Below are 26,048 nucleotides of genomic sequence, written 5' to 3'. Positions count from 1 at the left end.
TTGTGCTCTCTTTAAAAAAATTGTTTTATATATAAATATAAATATATATATATATATATAGAGAGAGAGAGAGAGAGAGAGACCATCCTTGCCTACCCTATTTAACACCATATTTTTTATTTATTGCATTCTATTTATTTCCATCACAGCTTTAACACAACTGTTATTATACATTTACTTCCTTGTGTTTACTTATTTGCCTGCCTTCCCCACTATATTATCAACTTTATAAGAGCAAAGCACATTTCTATCTGTATTCCCAGGGTCCACCACTCTGACTGATAGTAAGTGCACACAAGCACTTGTTGAATGAATACATGAGCTCACCTGCCACATATGGCCAGAGGGCTGTTCTGCTCACCTGATCGCCCTATGTAAGCAGGTGTGAGTCCTTGCGGGACAACAGAATAACTTTCTGACCTTTCCCAGCAAGGAATCTTCGGCAATCTCCAAGTCTATAAAGATTATTTAAGTCTTATGCCAACTAAGTGAAGGCATAGCCTCCACTGCCAGGCACCACTTCCGCCTACTTCTGGGCCCATATCCTGAATTGTGGGGGGAAATGCCCACTGTGATCTGGTGTAAGAGGAAGTGAGTAACCCTACCTTGAGACACCTTCTGCATGGCTTAGGCAGACAACCTACTCTGGTACTTATGGAAATCAGCCCCAGCAGCCTATTCTTGGGCTGGTAGGAAACCCATCTGGGGCTTCCCACCCAAGGGACTTTACTTCTACGCCATTTTATTCCCCTGGTACTTTTAGGTGTCAAGAATGTAAGCATGTGAGAGTTGAGAGCTGGGAACGTTGAGCTTCCACCCCCAATACCACCACTGGTGCTTTGTCAAGAAGGAAGTACATACACCTGAAACTAAGATAACATTATGTGTCAACCATACTTCAAAAAAAAAAATAAATATAAAGAAGGGGGTGCAGGGGACTATCACCTGAGGGCTCCCAGATACTCCCACCAGTCCACTGGTGCTGAGTGACTAATAATTGAGCACACCATCTATACTGGCCAGTGCAGGGGTTCAGGCAATCATACTTGTAATTGGATCCAGAAGTGCAAGCCCTATAAGAACACTTGTCCAAGAACTTCAGGGAGTTCATCTGTCCCTACGCCTGCCTACCAGGTCCCAACCAGTGAGGACAAATAGGCTCAGGGAGGTGAATATAACTAAGGCTCACATGTGGTCTTCCTGGTGCCCTCTTGATTTCTGTAAAGCCCCCATGGTCTTGGTGGACAGGCCCTCTCATCCTAGCCCCAGGAATCATACCACCCCAGGACAATGTCGAGCTTTCCCATGGCCTCTCATAACCAATCTTCCCTGATCCATCCTTCCCCAAACCTCATGGAGTGCCTTCTCTGTCAGTGACTGTTCCAGGTGCAAGGAATGTCAAGATGAGTAAGTGCTACAGCTTTCAGGTTAGGAGTATGACAGCTAGATTCCAGTCCGGGCTCTGTTCTTCATCAGCCATATGTCCTATTCCTCTGAGCCTCAGCCTTTTGTAGAGGGAGACGTCAGAGCCCCTGTCTCCCGAATCACCAAAAATTCCAAATTATCTCTGGAACTGGCAGCCAACCCCAGGGGACTAGAACTCAGGAGGGGTGCGAGACTCTCATTCCACTGTGGAGAAGGGGCAATGATCATGGGATGGAGAACAGGGGGATGAAGCAGTGAGCTTGAAAATTGGCCATGGAGTCTCCCACACCTGGCTTCTGCCTAGGCTAGCCCCAAGGTCCCCAACCAAGGCCTGGGCCTCAGGAATTACTGTCATGCCCTCAAACTGTTCTCCCTGCAGCTGCTGGCTGGGTTCTGGGCAAAGGTCATTTTTTCCCAGGCTCTTTCTCAGCTGTAGGGCACACAGCCAAAGGACTTACTATTTCTGCAGGAGACATGGACCTAGGGACAGGGATTTGGCAGATGGCTAAGAGTCCCAAGGGTTCACCCTCTCTTGTGCTCCACTCCTGAAACTTTAAAACATCAGAACTCTTAGCACTCTGGGTCCTCTGCCTGCCTGCTTGTCCACCTTTTAGTTCAGAGTGAGTCCCACCCTCCCATACCCTTGCAGCCCTACCCAACAAGAAAGCAACAAAACAATCTTGGTGAACACATTTACTTAATATGGGGGATGGGGTATTGCTGTCTCTGTCAGTGTGTATGGTGTGGTAGGGAGACAACCAGAGGGACTTCTGCCCTGGAGTGAGAGGCTGTTCTGGCCCCAGGCTGGGGGGTGAGGGGGCAGACTGAGGGGACAGGGCAGGTGTGTAAGGTGGGGAGAGGGGGAAGGGTGAAGCTCTGCACACATCCTTGGGACCACAGTCCAGGCCCACCCAGTCACCAAAGCAAGAACCGAATAAATAAAGTGCAACCGTGGGGTTGGGAGACGGGGAGAGGGAGGGCACTGGGCGCACCCACGCCCACAGCCCACATTCAGTGCTGCCAGGTCCGGCCCAACTCCCGGCCAGACCCTCTTGTCCAATCCCCCCATGTCTGTCCCTCCATGAGCCAGGCAGGGCCCCTGTGCAGCTACTGGAGGTAGCGATAAGCTTTAAAGCAGTGATTGCCAGCATCGGCCACCACCACGTGTCCATCTGAGGTCAGTGCCAGGCCCTGGGGGCCATACAGTGGCTCTGCAGACGTGTTGATGTAGGACAGGAAGGAGCCAGAGCTGTCGAATACCTGGGGAATGAGTGGACAATGGAGGGAGAGGTGAGATCAGGCAGACGAGAGGCATTTGCAGGGGTATGGCAGGGGGACTGTAGGGGGTGGTGCACAGAGCACAGCAGGAAGCCTCACCCCCATGCCATCCCTGGGCCTTACCTGGATGCGGCTGTTGCCCCAATCAGCCACGATGATGTTCCCATTGGAGTCGACTGCTACTCCCGTAGGGGCATTGAACTGCCCATTGCCCTCGCCATGGGAGCCAAACTTGAAGAGGAACTCTCCGTCGGCAGTGTACACCTGGCAGGGGAAAGGGCTGGGGACTGGGGACCTGGCCTTGGGAAGAGCCTTCGAGGAGGAGGACAGGGTGAAGCCCCAGGGCTGAGGACTCCCAGTTCTACAGCTCCAGCCCCGTTCTTCATCCCAGGCTTCACATCCATGTTTCCCACTGCCTGTTGAATAGGTCTGGCCTGTTTCCCTTGGATTTATCAAATCTAACAGCTCAACTTCTCTGCATTCTTTCTTGGTGAATGGCAATGCCCATTTGGCCAGGAGACCTTCTCAACTCCACCTTTTCCTCTGCTTGACAGCCAGTGAATTAACACAAACTGCTGATTCTCTCGAATCTGAACCCTACTGTATATATTGCCACTGCAGCGGTCCTCAACATTTCTCATCTAGATTACTACAAGAGACGGATCTTCCCAACACCAGTTTCACCCCAGCCAGAGTGACCTTTCTAAAACACAGGACTGCATTACCCCACTGCCTGCAACTCTTCAGTGACTCCCCAAACTCTTAGGAAGAGAGCAAGCCCCTTAACAGGGCATACAAGATTCATCTGCACTTGAGCCACAATCCTGTCTTCAAACCCAGTCTGAACTGGGTGGTGGTTTCTCGAACACACTGTGAGGGTTCCCACCTCCAAATCTTGGCTTCTCCTGTCCTCCTTGTCTCAAATCATCTCCTCCTTCTCTCCCTTCTGGTTAATTCCCCAGCTGCCTTAGGTGGTTCTCTGTCTCACCTAAATCAAATACTTCTGCCATGTCCTCACACAGTGCCCTGCGCTTCCCTACCACAGAATCTATCACATCATACTGCAATATAATAACACACTGTAACATGCTGCTTCACCTCTTCCCTACTATAACCAAGAAGAGGGACAGCGTATTTGCTTTATTCATCGCTGTATCCCCAGCTTCTAGCATAGTGCCTGGGACAAAGTAGCCATGCCACAAACGTTTATTGTTCAAATGAATGATCTCAAGGTGGGGATAATGGTGAGGGAGAGAGGAGTCTTGCGAAAGAGGAAAAGATGTCAGGACAGCGGTCATTGAGGGAAGAAAGACACTGACCTTCACTGAATGGTTATGGAAATCCGTCACTACAATCTCATTCTTGTTGTTTACAGCCACAAAATGGGGCCCTGAAAATAGAAAGAAGTCTCTAGGACAGTAAACTGGGATACTGAGCAGGATGAAGAAGAATATCTGGGATGATAAAGCTGGGGTGTTGGAAAAGGGGTGGGGTGTTACAGGCTGACAGGTGTCTCTGGGATGATGGTACTAGGGTATAGTGAAGGGAGGGAGTGCTCTGGGGCCAAGATATAGAAGGGGTAGTTAAAGCTGGGGTATCCAGGGTCGTTCTCTGGGACTGGAGTTTCAGAACAGATCTCTGAATTATTCCCCAATACCTGCAAAGTGGCGGTCAGTGGCCCCACGGCCCCCAAAACGGCCAACCAGCTTGCCATTGGGCTGGAAGGTAAAGATGCAGCAAGACTTGTTGTCGACCACAATGATATGTCCATTCCGGTCTACAGCCACTCCTTTGGGGCCCATGAGGCGGCCAGCTCCAATCTTGGTCTGGAGGAGGAGGATACCCATTAGGGCCTTTATCCTGCCTGGTCCGGAGAGTAGTCCCAGCCTGACACTAAAGGAGAACCTTGGGCTGGGGATGGACCATTGCAGTCCCTCACCACCGGGAGGCACTAGAATGGTCACCTGATCTGGCCATTAGGAATATGGAGCACAGTGACAGTAGGCCTCTCACCTTGAATTTGCCCTCAGGTGAGAAGATGCTGACCCAACGGTTGTCATAGTCTGCCACAATAATGTCTCCATTGGTGTCCACTGCCACACCTGTAGGGCGCTGCAGCTGCCCAGGTGAGCGCCCTCGGACCCCAAAGCGGAACTTGAACTGGCCTTCATTGGAGAAAACCTGGAGCAGAGGAGGAAGGGAGGGAGCGGGGAGGAGGGGAGAGTCTGTGGGCACAGAGGGAAGGGAGCAAGATCCTGAGGGAGGAGACCCTCCCCCCATTCATTCAGTCATTCAACAAGCATTTACCGACACCATGCTGGGGGGATAGTGAAGAATCAGACAAGGCCGCAGACCTGAAGTGACATGTAGCACAGGTATGAATGAGACTGTAAGAATATGACAGGGAATACGAGCGCATGGGTGGCTCCGTGGGTTAAGCGTCTGACTTCAGCTCAGGTCATGATCGCATGGTTTGTGGGCTTGAGCCCCACACTGGACTCTGCTAATACCTCAGAGCCTGGAGCCTGCTTCAGATTCTGTGTCTCCCTCTCTCTCCCCTCTCTCTGCCCCTCCCCTGCTCACACTTTGTCTCTTAAAAAAAAAAAAAGAATATGAGAGCAATGACAAGGAATGGCCAGGAATGACTCAAAGAGGAATATCTGAACTAATAGCCTAATAAAGATGCCAAGAGATGAACCAAAGCTGGCCAGTAAAGGAGGCGGAAAGGCATTTAAGCAGAGTGAACAGTGTGTAAAAGGCCCAGGGTCTAGTATGGGCACTGCTGTCCAGTGAAGCTGGATTGCAGGGAGCACTCCCATGAACAGTAGGAGTAAGGTTTCAGCCTGGGTATAATGAGAATTCACTGAAAATTTCTGGGCAGGGGAGTGACAAGATGAGATTTGCTTTTGTAGTATAACAAGAAATACATTTGGTCTTTGTCCCCAGTGCCTGGCACGGAGCTCCTCAAACTTTTGGAATTTCCTGATTAACAGGATTGTTTTTTGTCATTCACAAGGAGCCCCTTTTTGAGCTTATGCTAATGAAGTGACTTAGAGTGGGGCCCCTATGAAGCTTCAGGATGAGGCTGGTCACTGGAAAGACCAAATGATTAAAGAGTTGGAACTTCCAGCCCTACCCACCAACCTCTGAGGAGGAAAAGAGGGGAATGGTACAGATCTATAGTGCTTCCACGTTGGTGCCGGGATGGTGGAGGGTGGCACACCCCAGTTTCACAGGGACCAAAGTTCCCGCACTAGAGACTCTTTCAGACCTTACCCTGTGTACCTCTCCATCTGGCTGTTCATCTGTATGCTTTATAGTATCCTGTGTAGTAAACTGGCAAACATAATAAAATGCTCCTCTGAGCTCCATGAACCACCATAGCAAATTAACAGAACTTGAGGAGGGGGTTGTATGACCCTCCAATTTATAGCTGGTCAGTCAGAAGCACACGTAACAACCCAGACTTGTGACTGGCATCTGATGTGAGGGCAGTCTTGTGTGATGTGATGCTATCTCTAGGTACACAGTGTCAAAATTGAGTTAAATTTGCAGGACACCTGGTCAGTGTCCACTGACCAGAGAGTTGCTTGGCGGTGTTGGAAAAAACACAGGGGAGCTTTTAAGAAAGAGCACATTGGCTGCAGGGAGGAGGCAACACTGGACACTGGCTGGGCAGCCGGAGGCACTGCACTAGTCCTGGTGAGAAGTGATGATGGCTTTGACCGGGGTACTTGCTGGAGTGAAGATGGACTAGGAGACAGGGGAGGAAGATAAGACTTGGTAGCAGACAAGAAAGGGCAGGGTGTGACAAAGATGAGTACATCCAGGCTAAGAGGCTGACAGGTAACCTTCCTCCTGGACAGAGTGAACCTCCCGAACCTTTTCCCTCTCCTACCTTCTCTCCTCTCTTAGCTGCCCAACATGCCCATGTCTCCCCATCCTAAAAGCTCAGGTATTCCTGAGCAAGAGGTATTCAACATGTTCAGGTCTCCCCATCCTTCAATTCTCCCTCTCTCTATAGCTTCTGGCTTCTCCTTCACAGCCAAAACATCACTCACTACACAAGTCTCACATATTCTGCTTTGTTATAGACTCTAGGGACACAAGATGAGCCAGAACCAGGAGCAGTCTTGGGGAACTCAAGTGCTAGGCCTCAGCCTTGCTCTTCCACCCAGACCTGCTCCCCCTAAGCAGGCTACGCTCCCTGCCCCTGCTCCATCCTTGAGGCCTGCAGGGCTGTTTGAACTGATCCTCCCTCCTGATGTGGACTTCTACTTTGCCCTCAGCTGGCAGCCCAGCATAGCCCTGGGGTCTTCCTGGTCCCCTGTGGCAGGCCACCACTAGGTAGCAAGAGAGGAAGGCACAATGATCTGGAAAGCTAATGTGAGAGGGGCTAAAGGTACTACCAGATCAGCAGTGAGGTTGTGTATGTGCCTCCTCCAGTCTGAACAGCTCAGTTTCTGGCTCAATGCTGAGGCTTGGAGTAGAGGGGAGGGGAAGTGGAGTAGGCTTTTCCCTTCCTATCCTATCCCACCCCTAACACCTAGCCAACTCCTTCTCATCTTTTGATTCTTAGAAATTTCCAGGTAACTTCTTCAGAAAAGCCCTTGATGACCAACACCAGCCCCTAAATCAATATATATACATAAAGGTAGGCCTCCATGATATATGCTGTACAGTTCTTTTGCTAACAACTGACACTTTTGGAACTAACTGCTAAACACCTTTGTCTCCAAAGGACGTAAGCCTCGGGTGGGACAGGGACTATCTTCCTTGTTTGCGGCTGCATTTGCAGCGCTGGTACAGCACCAACAAGTACACGAATTCCTCAGCTCAATCTCAGACAGAACTGGCCATCACCACTTGGGGGCCACGCAGCCATCTCACACTCAACATGTGCGCAAGAGAATTCATCAGCTTATACCCAGGCCTGCTCCTGAATGGCAGCACCAGCTACCCAGTGCACTAAGTCCTGCCATTCTTGACTCCTTCTCTCCTTTGACATCTGGTGGCTCATCATCACCTGCCATGTTTACTTTCTTAACCTCTCTAGAATCTGCTGAAGGCCTAGTTTGGACCTTAACATCTCTCTCCTATACCACAATAGCACTAAATAACTTCAGGATCTGAGTCTAGCTGAGGGAAGAGAGACTAACAAAAATGAAACAAACAAGTCAGTGATTCTGGTAAAGTATGAAAATTGCGATTGCAAAGCCTGAGGGAACTCAAAGGAGAATGTGATTAATACATTTCCTGAAGGAAATGAGGAAGTTTTCACAGAAGAGCTGATAAAATTTCTGGACTAGGACTATTACACAAGGATGTAATATATACAAATCAGAGGGGATTTGCCTCAGCTGTCACCACAGAGGATCCAAAGGAGGAAAAGTTCACAAGGTCACAACATCCACTTGGGGCCCGCCCCATACCAAGCTGGCGGACCCCAAAACAAAAGAAGCAGAAACTCAGCTCTGGGATCTGAGAGTCCAGCTCCTAGCAGTTATGTCGCTGGGGTGCTGGTGGGAGTAGGGTAAGGAGGGCTGCCGTAGGCGTGGCAGGTGTCTGGAGGGGAGGAGGGCTGCCCCAGGCCCTCCCTCTCAATTCCCCAGCCTTTCATCAGGGAGACAGAGCAACATGCATCTTTGTGTGTGTGTGAGCACTCATGTGTGTGCACACCAGGGAAGGCTTCCCAAATCTCAGCTCTTGTGCCAGAAGGCATCCCTGGCATAAGGAGGAGGAATAGAGCTAGAAGGTGAAGGGTGGGACTGAGTGGGGCCCTGGCACCAGCCCTACTCACTTCATTCCTCCCTTGCTATCTGGGCTGGACCCAAATGCTTCCATGTGCTGCCCTGAGCCTCTCCATTCCTCTGCTCTTAGGAGTAGGGTAGGAATCAAAGCAGGCGGGACAGGACTGGGAATGTGGTTGTGGAAGAGTTCCTGGCACTTTCAGCCTTCTACATGGAAAGCAGGGGTTGGGAGGAGCTGACACTGCAGGGATGGACCTTTGGCAAAGCTATATCTGTGATGGGGGTACTCAGTCAGGGTCAGAAAGGACATTAAATGTATAGGTGTAGTGAAGTAAGGATCTTCAAGAAAAGTTTTGCCACCTGATAAGATGTTTCCAAGAACTGAATGAAGTGCATAGTAGTACAAACAATCCTGCACAGGATAAAGTCACAATTCCACAGCATCCTCTCTAAAACCATTTACAACGTTACCTCAGCTACTGGGCTTCTATAGTAATCCACCTCTACCCGGCTGGGATCCTTACAGTTCCCTGAACAACCCCCTCCAGCACTTTCCTACCTCCTGGCTTTTGTTTACAGTCTCCACCTGGACAATGATATTTTTAACAATAGCTAACATTAGAAGGTTCACCAGGTGTCACACACAGTGCATTATGTCATTTTAATGCTCCCAGCAACTCCATGAGGTATTCTTTTCCTAATTTTACACATGAGTTCACCGAAGCTCAGGGAGGTCACATGACTTGTCAGTAAGTGGCAGAGCTAGGAATCAAGCCCAGGTGTCTGGTTTCAGGGCCTGAGCTTTCAACTGCTATACTGTGTCTGCCAAGCTGGAGCCTGTCACTAGGCTCTGGGCTCACTATACAGAATAACAGAGAGAAAGCCATGTTTCCTGGCTTTAAGGAGCTCAAAGTGCAGCATGGCCATGTCTATTTGTGTGACAGATGCTTGAATCAGGTATGCGAGGGACTGGGAGCACCAAGAGCAGGACAACCTGTGAGGTTGCACTGTAGCCTCTGGAAGACACCTCTTTTCCCAAGTTACCCCCATTTGACTGTCTAGCCAACTAGATGTTTTCAGAGACCAGTACAGACAAGATACACTCTGGAGCCAGGCTGGGATGATGGAAGAAAGCAGGGGAGGGCAGAGCCTGCAACCTGACCACGTGGAGAAAAGGGGACAAAGTAAGCTAGCCAGGTGGAGGCTCAAATGGAGACAGAGGGTCACAAAGGATAAACCAGATCTTCAGGGTCCAGGAGCTGGTCTGGCCTGAGCCCCAGCCTGGGAGGTAGAGGCTTCAAGCACAGGAAAACCCGGGGGCCTAACTGTGACAGTGCTGGGCAGTGTGGCCAGTGAAAGTGGGTGGGTACAGGTGGTGCTATGATTCATTGTTCTTTAAGGACTGATACTCTCTTTAAGGACTGGCTCACTTTTCAGGAGGTAACCTGTATACTATTTTTCTCAGGGGGCTGTTGTTTGAGAACATTTACTGGGTCAGGGGAGAGTAGGAAAGGTGCTTACCTGGATACACTGGTTGTTGCTGTCTGCTACCACTATGCGGCCGCTGCTAGCTGCCGACACCCCCTGTAAATTGGTGAATTCACCCTTCTCCCTTCCTCGACTGCCTGTGGGGAAGGCACGGGAGGAAAACAAAAGAATTCACTTTTAGGTCATTCAAGCCTCCCTCCCAGATCTGCCCAGCCCACTGCCCGTCCCCATCTGGCTAGGTCCTCAGCCATCTGTACCAACTCGGAAGACAAGTTCGTCCTCAATAGGGTTGTCCTTCCGTTTGCCGCCCGTGCTGTACATGGAGCTGGGCCTGCGCACCGCCTTCTGGCGTACGTGGCTGCCCGGGCCGCCAGGGGACTTGACGCGGCGCTTGACGTCGTCTGGGGAAGGTGGCAGGTCCCCAGGACGCAGGGCACGCACGCGGAAGGGGCTGCCGCGGACCGGCTGGCCGTAGAGTAGCACTGAGAGGAGCAGCTCGCCTTCGGTGCGCGCCGTGTACACGAGCTCGTACGTGCCGTTCTTGTGGTCCACCACCGGCACAGGAAGGCGCGTGCCGTCAGGCCCCGTGATCTCCGCGCGCAGCTCCGCGCTGCCTGTGCGCACCAGCCTCCCATCCTTGTCTTTGGTAGTGACGGTGAGCGAGGCGGGCTGGCCCACGAGCGCCTGGCGCAGACCCTCGCCCGTGGCCACGGTCTCATGGGCAGTGGCGCTCGTGGTGAGCAGCGCGCCGAGATTGAGCACCGATCGCCGCAGCCCATCGACCTCAAGGACCAGTTCCAGCTGCGCGTTCTCGTGTGGCCGCTCAGGGAAGGCCTGAGCAGCCAGTGCGGCCAGCCGCTCTCTCATGTGCTTGCGCACCAGTAACACCTCCGGGGCAGAGCCCAGACGCAGTGCTTGCTCCGCAAAGCTGCAGCTACTGCCGATGTGTTCCTGGCCCTGGCGCAGTGTGTCTAACTGGGTCTGCAACACCTGAGAAGGAGATAGGGGAAGGTTGGTCACGCAGACAGGGTCTCTGTGATTCCTTGGGAACTTACAGAACTATAGCATGAAAGAAGTGCAGGAGACACAGATACCGCGGAACTTACAGAACTATAGCATGAGAATGGGCAGGAGACACAGATACCGCGGTACCTAAGGGACTATGTGGAAAACGTACAGTCTAGGGAAAGGGTTGTCCAGATGTGGAAAGCAGAGAAAGCGTGGAGGCAATAAGGCCATGTCACAGTGGGTGGTAGTAGGGAAGAGTAAACAGACGCACCTTCTGCTTGGCCCCACAAATGGCCTCGAGGTCGCTGACCAGAGCCTGCTTGCGCTGCTGCAGCGCTTGCTCCAGGTCCTCGAAGGCTGCGCTGATCTGGGCCAGGGCCTCTGCTTTGCGCTCCTGCAGCTGCTGGCTGATGCCCCCCACTAAGGCGATAGCTGCGGACAGCTGTGGCAGTCTGGGGACGGGAAATATCTCATACCCGGGTTGCTTGAGAATACCCTCACCAAACCAGTTCTTATCAGGGGGCACCCCACTGTGCCCTCTAGGAGACCCTCCTACCCCGACCTCCCTGCCCTCCCTAAGAATTTTATTTCTGGCCTCCCCAGGGTCCCCTCCACGCTGCCCCGTTGAGCTGCTCCCCGCTCCCTATGGACCCACCAGCCCGGGTTCCCACCAGGCTCCTACCGGCCGCGCACCGCCTCGAGCTGGCGCTGCAGGGCCGCCTTGTGCTGCTCCACCACATCTCGCAGCAGCACCGTGCCGTGCTCCCGGTGCTCCCCCGCGCGGCACTCGCCACACATGGCCGTCTCACAGGCCTCACAGTAAAACTCCATCGTCTGGTGGCATAAGCATTCCAGTCAGGCAATGGCTATACCCCAAGCTTCTTTGTCTCCTCTCCTCCCCATCTGCCCTCCTTGCCCCTCGCCTTCCAGGTGCATCCCCTACCTGGACCACTCGTACAGAGAAACACCCTCTCACCCACGGCCACTCAGCCCCTCCCCCGACCTCTCCTCCCCCTCCACCCCAAGTCCTGGCCTCACTGGGCCTGCTTGGGCCCACCTTGCCTTCATGGTTGGGGCAGGAGAGGGGGCGGCCAGCCACTGCGCTGAGGGGGTGGGGGTCCTCGGGGTCGTGGGCCCCATCAGGTGCCTGCTGCATGGCCTCCATGAGGCTGCTGATGAAGAAGTTGTTCTGCAGTGCCGAGACGCCCTGCTCAGGGAGGATGGACGTCTGCCGACATACCGGACATGACAGCGTCAGGCTCTGGGCAGGGATGTAGTTCTGGAGGCATCTGGCCAGGGAGGAGGGGGAGTCGAAGAAAGGAGGGGGTGGGCAAAATCAGTGCACCCCTCCTCATACCTTCTAAGATGCCAATCCTTCTCCCAATCATACACTTTATTTTGAAACCTCTCTGGCTGGCACATACATTTTGTCCTGCCAACCCATGTAAAAGGTCTCACCTTTTACTATTGAGTGGAAACACATCCCTGATCTCCCTCAGAAGAGCAGACAGATCTGCATTCCTCACAGTGTGTACAAACACAGGCTCACCTTCCACAGGTGTTTACAAACCCTTCTCCTAGAAAATGTACTACTAGCTCCTCCCCCCATTAAGTCATTAAACATTTACTGCCTCCTCTTGCCAAATTTGTGCAAAGCTCTAGGGATACAAAGATAAAGCATAGGGCCCATCTCTAAAATACTTACAAATCTAAAAAGAAAAAAAAGTCACAGAAGGAATTTAGAGAAGTAAATAATATAATAAGGGCATGGGTCCTGGAGTTAGGCTGCCTGGGTTCGATTCTTAGGTCGGTCATCTATTATACTACGTAACCCCTGACAAGTTACTTAAATTTTATGAGCTAAGGATCCTTGCTTTACAAAATGGAGATAGCACAGACTTCACAGGGTGCTGGAGGGAGGATTAAATGTGAAGTGCTTACATGCTGACTCATGGCAAGCACTATATATTGTAGGGTATTAGTATTATTTATTAACATAAAGAAGACTGTACATGCAGTGATAAGGAAATGCACAGAAAGGGCATCTGGCCCAGGGTGGGAGGAGGGAATAGCCAGGAAAGGCTTCTGAGGAGATGACGTAAGCTAAATCGTCCTGGATACATCATTGTTAGCCTAACCAAAGAGAAGTGCAGGGAGAAGAGGAAAGGTGTTCTAGACATAGAAAGCGGCCAGAAAGAGCATCGTGTAAGTAGGGAAGCAGTTTGAGGTGGCTGCAGACCAAGTCCAAGGCAAGAAATGTAAGAGAAGTCTGGAGAGAGAGGCAGGGGCCAGTCATGGAGGGTCAAATGGGCCACATGAGGAACTTAGAAATTATCCCAAAAGCAAGAGAGAGAGCAGTAGGAATATGGTACAGCCAGGTTTACATTTTATCCTCTTCATCGCCTCTGTGTGGAGGATGAATTTGAACGTGGTGAGACAGCAGACAGGCTGTGGTAGCATCATCATTGTCATCATCCAGTTACCGTTTATTAAGTACTATGTCCCAGGTGCTATGCTTTGTGCTTTATGTTTATGTCAATAGACTAAAAAGGGGTAAGTGTCCACAGTAACAAAACTAGTGAGCCCTAGAACCTGGATTCAAATCCAAGACAAAAATGTGCTTAGCCAAGATACTCTTGCAATCAGCTTATAAGAGATCTTGCAGTAGATGAGAAAAACCTGGAATTAGGCAGCAGCAATGCAGACTATGAGCTGGAACAAATTTGACAAGTATTTAAGAAGCAAAGCAGTGGGAGGTGTTAGGTCTCAGTAGATACGGGGAGTGAGAGAGGAGTCTTGGTTGACTCCCAGATTCCAAGCTTAGAGGACTGAGTGGATTGTGGTGACAGTCACTAAGATGAGAAACACAGAAAAGGGAGTGGTTTATAAAGGCGTTCAGCTTTGACCTGGCTGAGTTTACTGGAACAGTGGGACATCCAGGGGGTGGAGTGCAGGAGGTGATTGGGGAAAAGGTAGGTTAGAGGGAGATGGGGATGCCATCAACACTGAGATGGCCTCTGCAGCCACAGAAGAGGTTGAGATCAGCCCAAAAGGTGGATTCAGTGACAAGAGCAGGGCAGAAGGCACAGGAAATACTGACTGAGGAGAGCAAAGAGGAACCAGTAGAGAGGTAAGAGGAGAGACACTGTCAAGATGTGGAGACTAGCGCATTTCCAGAAGGAGGGAAGGAGCAGTCATGAGTGTCAAAAGCAGCTGAGGAGTCAGGAGAGGAAAGGATTTGAAAATGCCCCCTGAATTTGGCCAGTGAGAGTACTTTTGTCTGTAAGGAAAACGGGGTGAGTGTGGGGTGGGGGTGGGGGGAGGAGAGCTTGACTGCTGCCAGTTGAAGAACGAATGGGAGGCTGGGAGTTTGGGCAAGATGGGGGTTGAAGGACTGCTTGGCAGCTAGCTGGACAAAGGGAAAAAAGAGAGTTCTTATCTGTTTGTAATGGGAGCCTTGAGTGTGTTTATGCATTGAGGAGTCAGTAGAAAGGGAGACAGAAGAGACAAGAAGTGTGGACAGGTCTCTGGGAGGGGGTAATGGCTCAGGTTGGCCCTGAAGAGGAGGAGTGGACCCCATCCTGTCAATGGGGGGAAAAGGGAAAGAGAGGTGGATGTCCTTGAGCACAGGGGTGAAGTTAGAGACCATGCTTTACTTGCCTCAGGCAAGATCAGCTGCTGAGAGTGAAGGAGGGGTTCAGGAGACTGGTGAGGGCTCGGATTAGTCACTGGAGGGAGGACGAGAGGAAGCTTGCTAGAAACACAGACTGTAGGTGTACTGGGAGACCACGAATCTGTGTAGGGAAGATCTGCATGTTGTACACTTTCCCATAGCCTCAATCTCTTCTCTTAATGTTCTCTTCACCACTGGAACAATTTTAATTTAATTATTTTTTATTTATTTAACAAGCATGATGTGCCAGGCATGATTCTAAGTGCTTCACAAATATTAACTTATTTGTGACCTAGTTTTCCCTGCAGTCCTCTCAAGTAGAGAATGGCCTTGTCTCACATTCCACATTCCTTAGGGCCAGAGGTGAGGTTGAGTCCTCCCTGCCCCCAACTGGAACATTTCTATTCTTCTTTAGCTCCTTGGAAGCTCATGCCTTCTGTCTATACCACCCCTCCTGTTATTATCTCCAATGACCTCATGGGTGCTTCCCCAGTTCCTAAAGTCATTCTTCAGGCTCACTCTCTTCTTCTGTTAATGCTGCACACCCACCCGCCGCCACGCACTCCTGCCGTCATTCTTAGGGGCTCTGACATCCACGACATGATCCATTCACCATCAGGATCTCTTAATTCCTTGCCTCCTCATGCCCAGTGATCTTTTCCTCCACTTCACCTCGTCTACTCTCATGCTCCCCCCACCTCTCGTTTCTCATCTCCAGTCACTGCATCAACCCTGAAATCTGAATTTCAGCCGTTCGACTCCATCCCCCTGCAGCTCTCTTCCCAGCTCACTGAATCTGGGCTTTCCTTTGCAAAATACTTGTGAACTAGTCAGGACCTCCTTCCTATGTGTTCAGCACACCTGGTTTACACTACTTTCCTAACTAGTTTCCTCTTTCCATTCTTGCTCCTCTGTAATCCATTCTCCGCACAGCAGCCAGAGTGAGCTTTAAAAATCTAATTTATTTCACATTATTTCCCTGCCTTTAAAAAAAAATCTCACCCCATGTTTTCCCATTGTGTTTAGAAATAAAATCTAAACACTTTCCTAAAACCAAGTTCCTCCATGAGTTGCCCTGATGCTTTTAGACCTTACTTCATCCTTCTCATTCGGCCACACTCGCTTCTTTTGATCTCTGAACACGCCCAGTCTACTCCTTCCTGAAGGCCTTGGCATGAGTTTTTCCCATTGCCTGGAATAATCTGCAAGTCTGTCTCCTCATCCTCAGGTCTCAGGTCAAATGTCACCTCTTCAGGGAAGTCTTCCCTGATGACTCTATGTAGATGACTCTGTGGCCCAACAATCCCCACTATCTCCCTGTTTATTTCCTGCAAAGCATAACACAACCTATGACTCTCCTGTCGGACTGTTGCTTGCTTACTGTCAGTCACCATCCACTAGAGCATAAGTGTTTTGAGAGCAGGGACCAAGAGATAAATCAATGACTAGTAATTAACAGTGAAGGCCCTACAGTCAAACCTGGATTCAGACCTTGGCTACTTACTTACTATGGAGCTTCAGAAATATTTCTTAATTACTCAGTGGCTTTGAACCTAGTTTACTCTCCTGTAAAATAGGGGTAATAAAGTATCAATTATGAGGATTAAGTAACTCAATGCATGTATATCAGTTAGCCAGTCCCTGGCCAATAATAAGCAATCAATACATGGTGGCTCCTGCTAGCATAATTTCTCAGGCACTGATTTTCTGCAGAAGTTGTCAGTGATCCGGGCCTAGGAGGAGGTGCAGACAGAGGTGTCCAGTTACAGTTCCCATCCAGGTTTGAGGTCTGCTGCATGGGTTCTGAAAAGAACAAAGACCTGAGGGAACCAGGCAGCCAGGCACATGCTCAGCCATCCCAGGGGGAAAGGATGGAGAAAAGGGAGAGTTGAGGGGGCTGGGTGTCTATACCCAGTCAAAGATGCCCTAGTGGGAGTGGGGTAATGGGAAGCAGAAGTGGGATACCATAGTTTATGACCGCAGAAGTGATAGCAAGGTCCAGGCACAGTGGGGAGAAAGTATGACTGAGGTGGTATGGAGGATGTTCCTGGAGAAATAGTCAAGAACCTAGAGGCCAAAGCGAGTAGTGAAGCCACTCAGGTTGATGCAAGAGCTTGGAATAGGCCAGAAGGCTGAGAGTGCTTCCAGCTAATGAAGGGGAGACAGCAGCAGAGCTTAAATCTTAAAGAGCATGGGGGGCAGGGGCGCTGGAAGGAAGCGGTGTCCCTGTGGCAAAGGCAGCTTTCCATGAAGGCAGAGAGCAGCGGGAAGGCGTAGGTGGAGGCAATGGTGAGGAGACCCAGGGACCAACGGCTCTCAGGGTAAAGGCAGAGTTCCCTAATAGGTGTACAAAGCCCCTTGTGGTGTGGGCCCCACCTGCCTGTCTGACTTATCCCTCACCACCTCAATCACTCTTGCTGTGCTCCAGACTCACTCGGCTTCCCCCAGGCCCTCTTACCTGACACGTTCCCTTATGCCACATGCCTTTTCCCACGTTCTCCTTTCTGCCTAGAGTGCTTGCTGTGCTCCTTTCGCTTAGCTAACTTACCAACTTCACTCGGTGCACACTCTGGTCACATCTCAGGGAAGCCTTCCCTCATTCTCTGAACTACAGCAGATCCTACCTAAACTCTCATATCTTAGCACTTAGGTTGTGGCCTTATAAAGAGAGCAATACTTACATTTATTTATAGTCTGGTTGTATGATCCTTTGATCATCTTTCTGTTTAACTATATTCTAAGAGCAAGTTATCATATCTGTTTGTTTATCATACCCAACGCCTGGGACACGTCTGGCACATAGTAGGTGCTCAATAAATAATATTTGCTGAATGAGTAAACAACAGATAAAAGTCTGAAGGCTGGGAGTGGGTGGGGGTTGCCTTTCACTCAGTGCCTCAGGACAACCAGGGAAGGACAGACCTTCCTCTATCCTCCCACTGGTGACAAATTCTTCTGAGGCTGCAGCTTGTTGAGAGTCTTGGCTCTGTTTGATTTCTCTGACGGTGTTGAAAGCTGCCTTGAGGTTTGGGAAGGGGCAGGGCATGGCCTTGTGTTAGCAGCTTCTGGTCCTCTCTCACATATTCTTGCACCAAGGCTTCATCTCCCGCAGGTTGGGGTGCATCTGCTTCCCTCCATGTGTACCCATTTTCCTCACCTCCTATAGGTTTGCACATGCCACCCCCTCTCAGCAGGGCTGGCAATGTCCTCATCCCTCCCTGGTATACACACCCTCTCACCTCTCACAAAAGGTGTGCAGGCAAGGCAGGACCTTGGGGCACCGGTACCGATCCAGGCAGATACTGCACACCAGAAACTGCTTGTCCATCGGCTGGACCTCTGGGCCAGGGCTGTCCTCCCTCTTCGCCATGGTGTTCACAGATGGCTCCTGCCACTCACACCGGCCTGCATACAGAGACATGGTCAGACCCTGGGAAGCTTGCATTTCCTCTTCCCACCGGATCCTCACCACTCAAATCCCCTGCAGAGAACTAACCCCATTTCTTTCTAGACAGAGGCAGGACAGAGGCAGGACAGAGGCAGGACAGGCCACGATCAGGAGGGAACAGGGTGAGGAAGGTGTGCTGAGTGACCCCTGAGCAAGGTGCTCTAATTAAAACCACAGCCTTAGGGTTACATTGAGTTTCAAACCCAGCTCAGCCTCTGACCAGATATGTGACCTTGGGCAATTCATACAACCTCTCTGAGCCTCAGTTTCCTGATTTGCAATTATGGGAATAATCCATACCTCAAATGGATGTTTTGAGAACTTGTGATAGTGCCTGTTGAGTACATAGTACGGAGCTGCTCACTTTCAGTGACACACCCTTCCATCGTTTCCTCTGCCTTCCCCAAAACCTCATCCTACAGAGTCTCTGCTATGATACAAGAGCCTCATAACTGGTGTCCTTGTTTCCTTGCTTGTGCCTTCTTATCCATCTCCCTCGCAGCTAGACCGAGTCTCCTAAAACACAGTGCCATCTTGTCACTTACTCCCTATTAAAATCCCTCAACGGTTCTCCATTGTCCAGAGAACAAAGTCCAAACTCCTTATGTTGGCCAACAAGGTTTAGCTTTGGGTGGCCTATACCTCCCTCTACTATTTCATGTTTCATAATTCTATGATCAATCACAGGGCACCTGGGTTGCTTAGTTGGTTGAGTGTCCAACTCTTGTTTTTTTTTTCTTTCATTAATTTTTATTTTATTTTTTTTACTTTATAAGGTTTCATATTTTTTTAACATATGCAATTATTTTCCATCATTTACAATACAGTAGTTACAATGACACTCCAAACAGAAAAGCAAAGTAAAAAATCAAAGAGTGTCCAACTCTTAATTTCAGCTCAGGTCATGATCTCATGGTTCATGAGTTCAAGCTCCACTTCAGGCTCTGCACTGGCAGCACAGAGGCTGCTTGGGATTCTCTCTCTCTCCCTCTCTCCCTGCACCTCCCCTGCCCATGCTTTCTCTCTCAAAAATGAACAAACATTTATTTTAAAAATCACAGTGGCTTCTTTTTAGTTCCTGGAAAACTCGGTGTTCTCTTTTGCTTCTGGGCAGTTACACATTCTATTCCCTTAGCCTGAGATCCTCTTACAGGCTCCCCTTTACCTGGCTGACTCCCACGGATCTTTCAGGTCTCCATATAAATGTCACTTCCCCCAGAAGGTCCTCCCTGATTTCCTGAGGTCTGGGTTAGGTATTCCACCTTTGTGTCCCTCCATACCCTGTATTTCTCCATTCTAGCCCATATATGCTATACTATGATATCCTTGTAACTTCTCTACTTCCTCCACTGCATGAAGAGTTCTTGAAGGCAGACATGATGTTTTACTTTTTTAATCCCTAACAGCAGAGAGCCTGACATAAGGATTGCTCTGTATTTATTGAATAATTATTTCATAGTTCAACAAATGTTTATTAAATGCCTACTTTGTACAGGCGCTGGGGATAGAGTGATAAACAAAACAGATATAGTCACTATCCTTGTAGTGGTGACGTTTTAAAAGTAAATAAACAAATACATACTTACAAACTGAAGGGGAGGGGAGTGCTATAAAAAGGAAAGGATCTTATGAGAAAAAACACTGTTTTGTTTGGGTGATCAGAGGCCTCTCCAAGCAGGTAACTTGCAAGCAGAGCTCTGAGGGATAGAAGGAAAATGGTAGGGATGAGGGTGGGGCATCAAAGGGTGAGGCAAGGAAATCATTCTGGGCTGAAGAAACATGACTGAAAGTTCTTAGGGAGAAGGCTCACTGAGAATCCAAAAGGACCACGTGGTCGGTGCAAAGTGATTAAAAAACAAGAGGTGAGTCTGGGAAATGAGGCTAAAATGACATCACCAAAGACCTTGATGTTAAGTATTTGGACTTTATCCTGATTAGAGGTTAGGGGGAGGAATGGTGCAATTTACAAAAAATAAAAATAAAGTAAAAACCTCTTCTGGTAGCTATGAGGATTGAGGAGAGGCCAGAGTAGAAGCAGGGAGACTAGTCAGGAAGCTGCCTCAGTCCTTCGGGTCAAATGCTGTTGGGTATTGGCAGAGATAATAGGCAAAAAGGTAGAATGAATTGAGAAATACTTATGAGGCTGAATCAAAAAAACATCACAATGGATTGGGTGTGAGAGGGAAAAGGGATTGCCATTAATGACTCCAGGTTTCTCACTTAAGCAAATGGTGGGCCATGCCCAGAGACAGTGAAAGCTGCAGAACTGATCTGGGGCATTCTGTTTTTGGCATGCTAAGTTTGAGATGCTGTATGATATCTGGGGAGAGATGTCAAGTACGGAATACAACAGAATCTGGCTGATTACTGATTTGGAAGCATTGGCATATTAACAGCACTTAAAGCAATGAGAATGGATGAGGCTGCCTAGAGACAGTGGAGAGTGAAGGAGAACCCAAAGGAATAGAAAAAAACAAGAGACTGTGGGACCAAATAAATCCAAGGAAGAGACTGATTCCAGAAAGAAGGGATGGTGAAGTCAGATGAAGACTGGAATGCCCACCAGGTTTGCTTCTGGTGGCAGAGCAGGGGCCAGTGCCAGGTTAGAGCTGAATGATGAATGGAGATGAAAAAATTAACATAGCGGTGTAGATAATTCCTGAGAGAAATGTGGCCATGAATGAAGGCAGAAAGATAGCTGGACTACTTCAAAATAGGGGGTGACTAGAATCAGGTAACCACTATCTGTGCCCAGCTCAATGTATCATGGCTTCTGAAAGACAATGAACGAATGAATGAATGGATGAATGAATACATGCATGCATGCATGCACGCAGCGGGGCCAGTCCAGAGCCCTCTCCAGGTGTGAGGAGGAACACAGGACTGAACTGCATGTGTCTTATGTTTGTATAAGGGTGGGCATAAGTAAGAACAGGATAGGAAGGGCATCCCTGTGAGAGCATCCTCTCCTGATGTGGGCACTGGGACTCGGAGGTTCTCTCTCCAGAGAGACTTAACACCAGGATGACATAGCAGGAAGAGGACAGATTGAGGGTTGGCAGAAGGAACAGGAGGTGGGAGCCAAGCTGAAGCTTCAGTCTGGTGAAGGGGAGGGCTGGGAGGAAGAGTGGGAGTGGTCTACTGGGCCCTGCTGGGGCAGCTGGATGTCAGGCTCCACCTCTCTCCAAGCCCAAGGGGCTCTCCCAGCCTGTCACACAGGGGCGGGGACTGGGCCACATCCAAGGACGGACAGCTCCTCCCTCCCTTCCCCTTCCTGCTTCAGTTCCCCACCCAGACTTGCCTGGCATGCAACTGCTGAGGCCATACCCCAGCCTGAATCACTGATTCCATTCTTCTCTTGGATTCATACTCCCACCTCTCCCATCCCACTGCCCCAAGGTCCTCTAGGTGATGGTTTAAGTGGACTGTTTATCACAGCAGAAACTTGGAGGATCTTGAACTCAAACCTGAGATTTCACCCTCCTTCCTCAGGCTGCCGCTGCCACTGCCACCCCTGCATCCCTTATCCTACCTATCTTTTATGGCTCAGTTCTCTTTTCCCCAATCAATCATTCACTCAACACCTCTGTTAGGACTGGGAACACAAAGATAAATGGTCACAGTGCAGCCTTCATGGATTCCAGTCTCATAAACAGATGACTCCACTGTAAATACAGAAGGCTTTGTGGGGAAGCACAGGTTGCTCCAGGAGCACAGAGGTCACCTAACCTAGAGCTGGGGCAGGGAAGGGGGGTTACTGGAGGATGGGAGTCAAGGGGATTCTCCTGAAGAAAGTGACATTCATGCTGAGAGCTCCAGGATATGTAAAAGTTACAGACATGGTACCTTCTGCATCAGGAGACTGAATCACACACTGTGACAGGGGAAGGATAAGGACTGAGATGGAATGATAGACAGGAGCTAGATCATACAATGCTTTATTGGCCTTATTAAGGAGTTTAGACTTTACTCTTCCCTGCTTGGGGATTAAGGCCTTATCCAAAGAGCAAAGGAAACCTTGGATAGAGTAGGGTGGGGGGTAGGTGGGCAGAGAGGGTTTAAGTAGAAGGTGTTAGAGCCAAAAGAGTAGCTTTTTGACTGCAGTGTGAAAAACAGTTTATAGAGGTTACCAGCGGAGAGGCGAGTCTGCATGGTATTCCACAGGAAAGGTGATGCTGGCTTCGTCTAGGGAAGGAGCAACGGGGAGGTGGAGAGAAGTAGATTTCACAGGGAGGAATCGACAGAAACTGATGACTGGTTGGTGTGATGTGAAGAGTAGATGGAGAAGAAAGAACTGGAGATTATTCCTTCTTTTCTGGCTTGGAAACTCTGGGAGAGAAGCAGCTAGATGAAAGGATAAGTTCAGTGTTTTAGCAAGACAGATCTGAGGAGCCTACTGGGCCTTTTGAGTGGAGAGGTCCAGGGGGCAGTGGGAAAGTTAGGCTGGAGTCTAGAAAAAAGATCGATCTGGAGACAGTGATTTGGGAGTTACTGGTATAGACATGGTGCCTGAAGCCATGGTATTGGCTGACATCACACAGACAGAGCATACGGAGAGAAAGGAAAGCCTGTGACTAGGCTGAGGAACCTCAACATTTAAGGGATAGGCCCAGGAATCAAAGCTTGCAAAGGAATTGAAAGGTATGGCCAGAGAGGCAGGAGAAACAGGAGAGAGAGATATGAAGGCCAAGGAAGAAGAAACTTCATGAATAAGGGAACAGTCTTCATTGTTGAAATGCTGCAGAGAATCCCCAGGATCTAAAGCCAAAAAGAAGCCATCATTAACTTTAGGGAGTATGGTTTCCAGGGGCTGGAGGAAAGGAAGCCAGATCCAGAGGGCTGAGGAGGAAGTTGATTGTGAGGAGATGAAGAAAGCCAGTGCTGACTCCATTAGATCCTTGGCATCTGTAAAGGAGATGTCTCAAGGCTTTTCGGTTTCTCCAAATTCTCAAGCAGCATCCAATTTCCCCCATGACTTCCTCCTACAAGCCTCACAAGAGACCCAATATACATGCTTTACACAGCTGTGACTGGAGGTAGGTGACCAAGGCATTGTTAAAAAATGATGCAAGAGGTCAATTAGACTCACTTGTTTCCTAAAATAACTTGTTCCCATTCACTAGCCCCCAAATGTATTTGATCATTGGAGACCTCAAAAAAATGACAAATAACTTGAGGTTATAGTTTTGGGGGCTTCTCTAGGAAAGATGAAGCCTTGGAAAAGGAAGAGTCCTGAAAGCAAAGGAATCCTTTCAATAAAAGACTGGCAGTGAAGAAAAGTGATGTAATTCACAGTGCCATCTCCCCCATCACTGCCAGACTGAGCAGGTGGATGCAGCATTTAATCAGCTGATTAACTTATCAAACAATCAAACTTCGCTGGGCATGCTCTGGGCCAGGCTCTTAAACTGGGAACTGGAGACACAGAGCTGAAACAGATGCACTCCCTGTCCTTCACCAATTCTCAGACTAGCATGGGGAAGAGACATGGAAATACAGAGTTCTAATGTGGTAAGTGTCATGATACTGACATAGTCTAACTATTATGGACAAAAAGAGGAGGAAGTATCTAACTCTGAATGTGCTAGGGGATAATAAAGAAGGCTTTCAGAGGAAGGGTTATATGAGCTGATTCCTGAAAGAGTTTGGCAGGTACATTGGGAAAACAGTGAGTAAAGGAACAGAAGCATAAAAAATTAAGAAACATGGACCAGTTGGGGCAAGAGAGCAAGACTCAGAGAGCAAGACTCAAAGGACAGAGGTTGTCCTAGATGTTCTCACAATCCACTCGAGGAGGACTCTCCACCTGTCTCTCTAGCTGTGTCTTCACTGCTCATTCCTTAAATGTTTAGCTCCAAAGGTCTTTGATCTGGGGCCTCTTCTCTTAGTTTCATATACTAGACCTGGGAAATCTCACCATCTCCCATGGCTTCAGTAACCATCCACTTGACTCTCAAAGCCTTATCTCCTCTGCAGAAAACTTTCTCGCACGTCAACCCATTATACCCAGCCGTATCTTGAACATCTCTACATGGATGATGCATAGAGATTAGTCTAAAACTGATTTCCCCCCTAACCTACTCTTCTTGCTGGTCTTTCTTATCTCAACAAAAGGTACCATCATCCACCTGGCCCCAGCAGCCAGAACCCTAGGAATCTTCTAAGTTCTTCCTGTTCTTTCAACTTTCAGATACCAGCTATGACTATATCCTTGATTCTGCTTCTAAAATGTGTCAAAGTTAAAAGGTCAGCAGATTTAGGAGCCAGTCTTGACTCTGTCACTAATCTCACTAATGCAAGGTAAGATGCTGGACAAGTTTGTACTCCAGCCCCTTACTTGTAAATTGGGATGGGGGGGGTCTTTTTGTTCTCCATATCTGCAATTCCCATGGTTCTCTTTCCAGCCAAAGGTCCCTACAGACTGTAATATGTGCCATGATTAAATCTCATCTTGTACCACCTTGAGGATTTGATTGCTGCTTTCCACGGTAAGGCTAGGTGTGCAGCTGTTTCCACTGCCCTTCCAGAATAAACATTTGCTAAGTTTAGGGCACCCATGACACTCCCTCTGGGTACCCTTTCTCTAGCCATATGGTTTTGTTGTTTTTCTGAACACAGGCTATACTACCACAACCCTGGGCCTTTGCTCAAGCTCTTCTCTCAGCAAGAATGCCATTGTCCCCTAAGTGGCTGAGGCAGCACCTGGCACACAGAGGGTGCTCAGTATGTGTTGGTGACAGGAGAGCCATGTTTAAATCACTGCAGTTCCCTCTCATCAGACAGAGACACAGAAGCATAGGCAATAAGAAGACAAGAGAACAAAGTTCTAAGGAAAAAGACCTCTGCTTAACATACATAAGCTTTCCCACAGCATAAGGTAGTAAGTGCTCTGTCACTGGAGGCATGTAAGCCAAGAGAGGCAGGGCATCTGTCAGGCCTGCAGCTCTGATTCCAATTCTGCAGCAAATCAGAGCCCTACTTAGGGGATGAATGGGCACTGGGGAGCTGGATAAACAGGCAGAGACCTGTAAAAAAGACCCCTGCACCGACTCCAACCTCCAAGATTTCATCTTCCTCCTGGGGTTAGTCCTGGGTGTATGCTGTCTACATCAGAGACCCCCACATCAGGAACAAGCCCAGGACCTGCCTTCAGTCAGACCGACCTCTCTGGGGTGCAGCCTGCCCCTCCAACCTGCAACCATCTGTCCCTGCAGGTTTGCAGCCCAGGATCTGAAGCCAAGTCCAGAAGGGAGGAGGCTGGAACCAGGGAGGGGCCTGGGGTCCTCTAGGCAGGGCCCAGGCAGAAAGGGAACCGGAGGGGTCCTTTCCTACAACAAGCAGCCTCCGGATGAGGCTTCCTGTCAAGGGAGCAGCACTGGAGGAGGAAAGAGTGTCCTCCACCCTGGCTGGTGGGCTTCTGGGTGGCTGAGGAGGATGGTGGGGGAAGCGAGGGGTGGAAGTGTCTGCACCCAGGGAGAAAGGAACCGTTCAGACAAGCTGGGCCACAAGATTCCAGAGTTCCATTCAGCAACCCCACCCGCCACACCACCGCCACCCTCGGCCGCAGCGTTCGACACCCTCCGCCAACATATACAAGCTCCCAAACCCCGCGCTCCTCCAAGCAACCATCACCCATCCACCCGCGCCTCCCCCCTCAAACATGGACCTCACGTGAGCAGCCACAGCCCGAAGAATCCCCCCACTGCTCTCACGGACACTGACACGCCTCACGTGGATAGAGACAGGCACAGCTTTTGAAAAGCATCTGTGCCCCCACCCACAGACACTCGGACAGACACACCGCGGCTCGGACCTGGACACGGACCCGAGCAAACAGGGACACAAACGCACCCCTGGGGGCCGCCCGTCGCACTCACCGCGGCGGAGCAGGATGGGAGGGCCAAGGCCCAGATTGCGGCCACTCGGAGCGGCCCGCGGCTCTACCCTCGCTGCCAGCGCCCGTCCGCCAGCCCTGCCC

The 26,048-nt window shown here is 49.8% G+C and overlaps 1 protein-coding gene across 1 annotated transcript; it reads right to left on the bottom strand.

Annotated features, from left to right (window-relative positions):
- Window positions 1-2,103: 2,103 nt before the first annotated feature.
- Window positions 2,104-26,042, bottom strand: TRIM3 (tripartite motif containing 3). The gene is made up of 12 exons (XM_029957465.1): window positions 25,948-26,042; window positions 17,862-18,027; window positions 12,007-12,238; window positions 11,632-11,783; window positions 11,221-11,401; window positions 10,199-10,931; window positions 9,975-10,078; window positions 4,717-4,884; window positions 4,361-4,529; window positions 4,023-4,093; window positions 2,827-2,967; window positions 2,104-2,685 (listed from the first exon to the last, which is right to left on the bottom strand). Exons 2-12 carry the CDS (start codon window positions 17,990-17,992, stop codon window positions 2,533-2,535), a joined length of 2,235 nt encoding a protein of 744 aa, XP_029813325.1. The 5' UTR covers window positions 17,993-18,027; window positions 25,948-26,042; the 3' UTR covers window positions 2,104-2,532.
- Window positions 26,043-26,048: the final 6 nt, after the last annotated feature.

The sequence above is a fragment of the Suricata suricatta genome, chromosome 11 (assembly GCF_006229205.1).
Source record: "Suricata suricatta isolate VVHF042 chromosome 11, meerkat_22Aug2017_6uvM2_HiC, whole genome shotgun sequence".
Classification (NCBI taxonomy): Eukaryota; Metazoa; Chordata; class Mammalia; order Carnivora; family Herpestidae; genus Suricata; species Suricata suricatta.
This window is presented reverse-complemented; position numbering and strand designations above follow the sequence as displayed.

What these genes read in the sequence shown, in the direction of transcription:
- TRIM3 (XM_029957465.1), bottom strand. Translation starts at nt 17,992, where the DNA reads ATGGCGAAGAGGGAGGACAGCCCTGGCCCAGAGGTCCAGCCGATGGAC. An exon ending in GCCCCAACCATGAAGGCAAG is followed by an intron (nt 11,784 to 12,006) that starts GTGGGCCCAAGC and finishes TTATGCCACCAG; the next exon opens with ACGATGGAGTTTTACTGTGA. An exon ending in CACTGACCGCCACTTTGCAG is followed by an intron (nt 4,094 to 4,360) that starts GTATTGGGGAAT and finishes TTCTATTTTCAG; the next exon opens with GGCCCCATTTTGTGGCTGTA.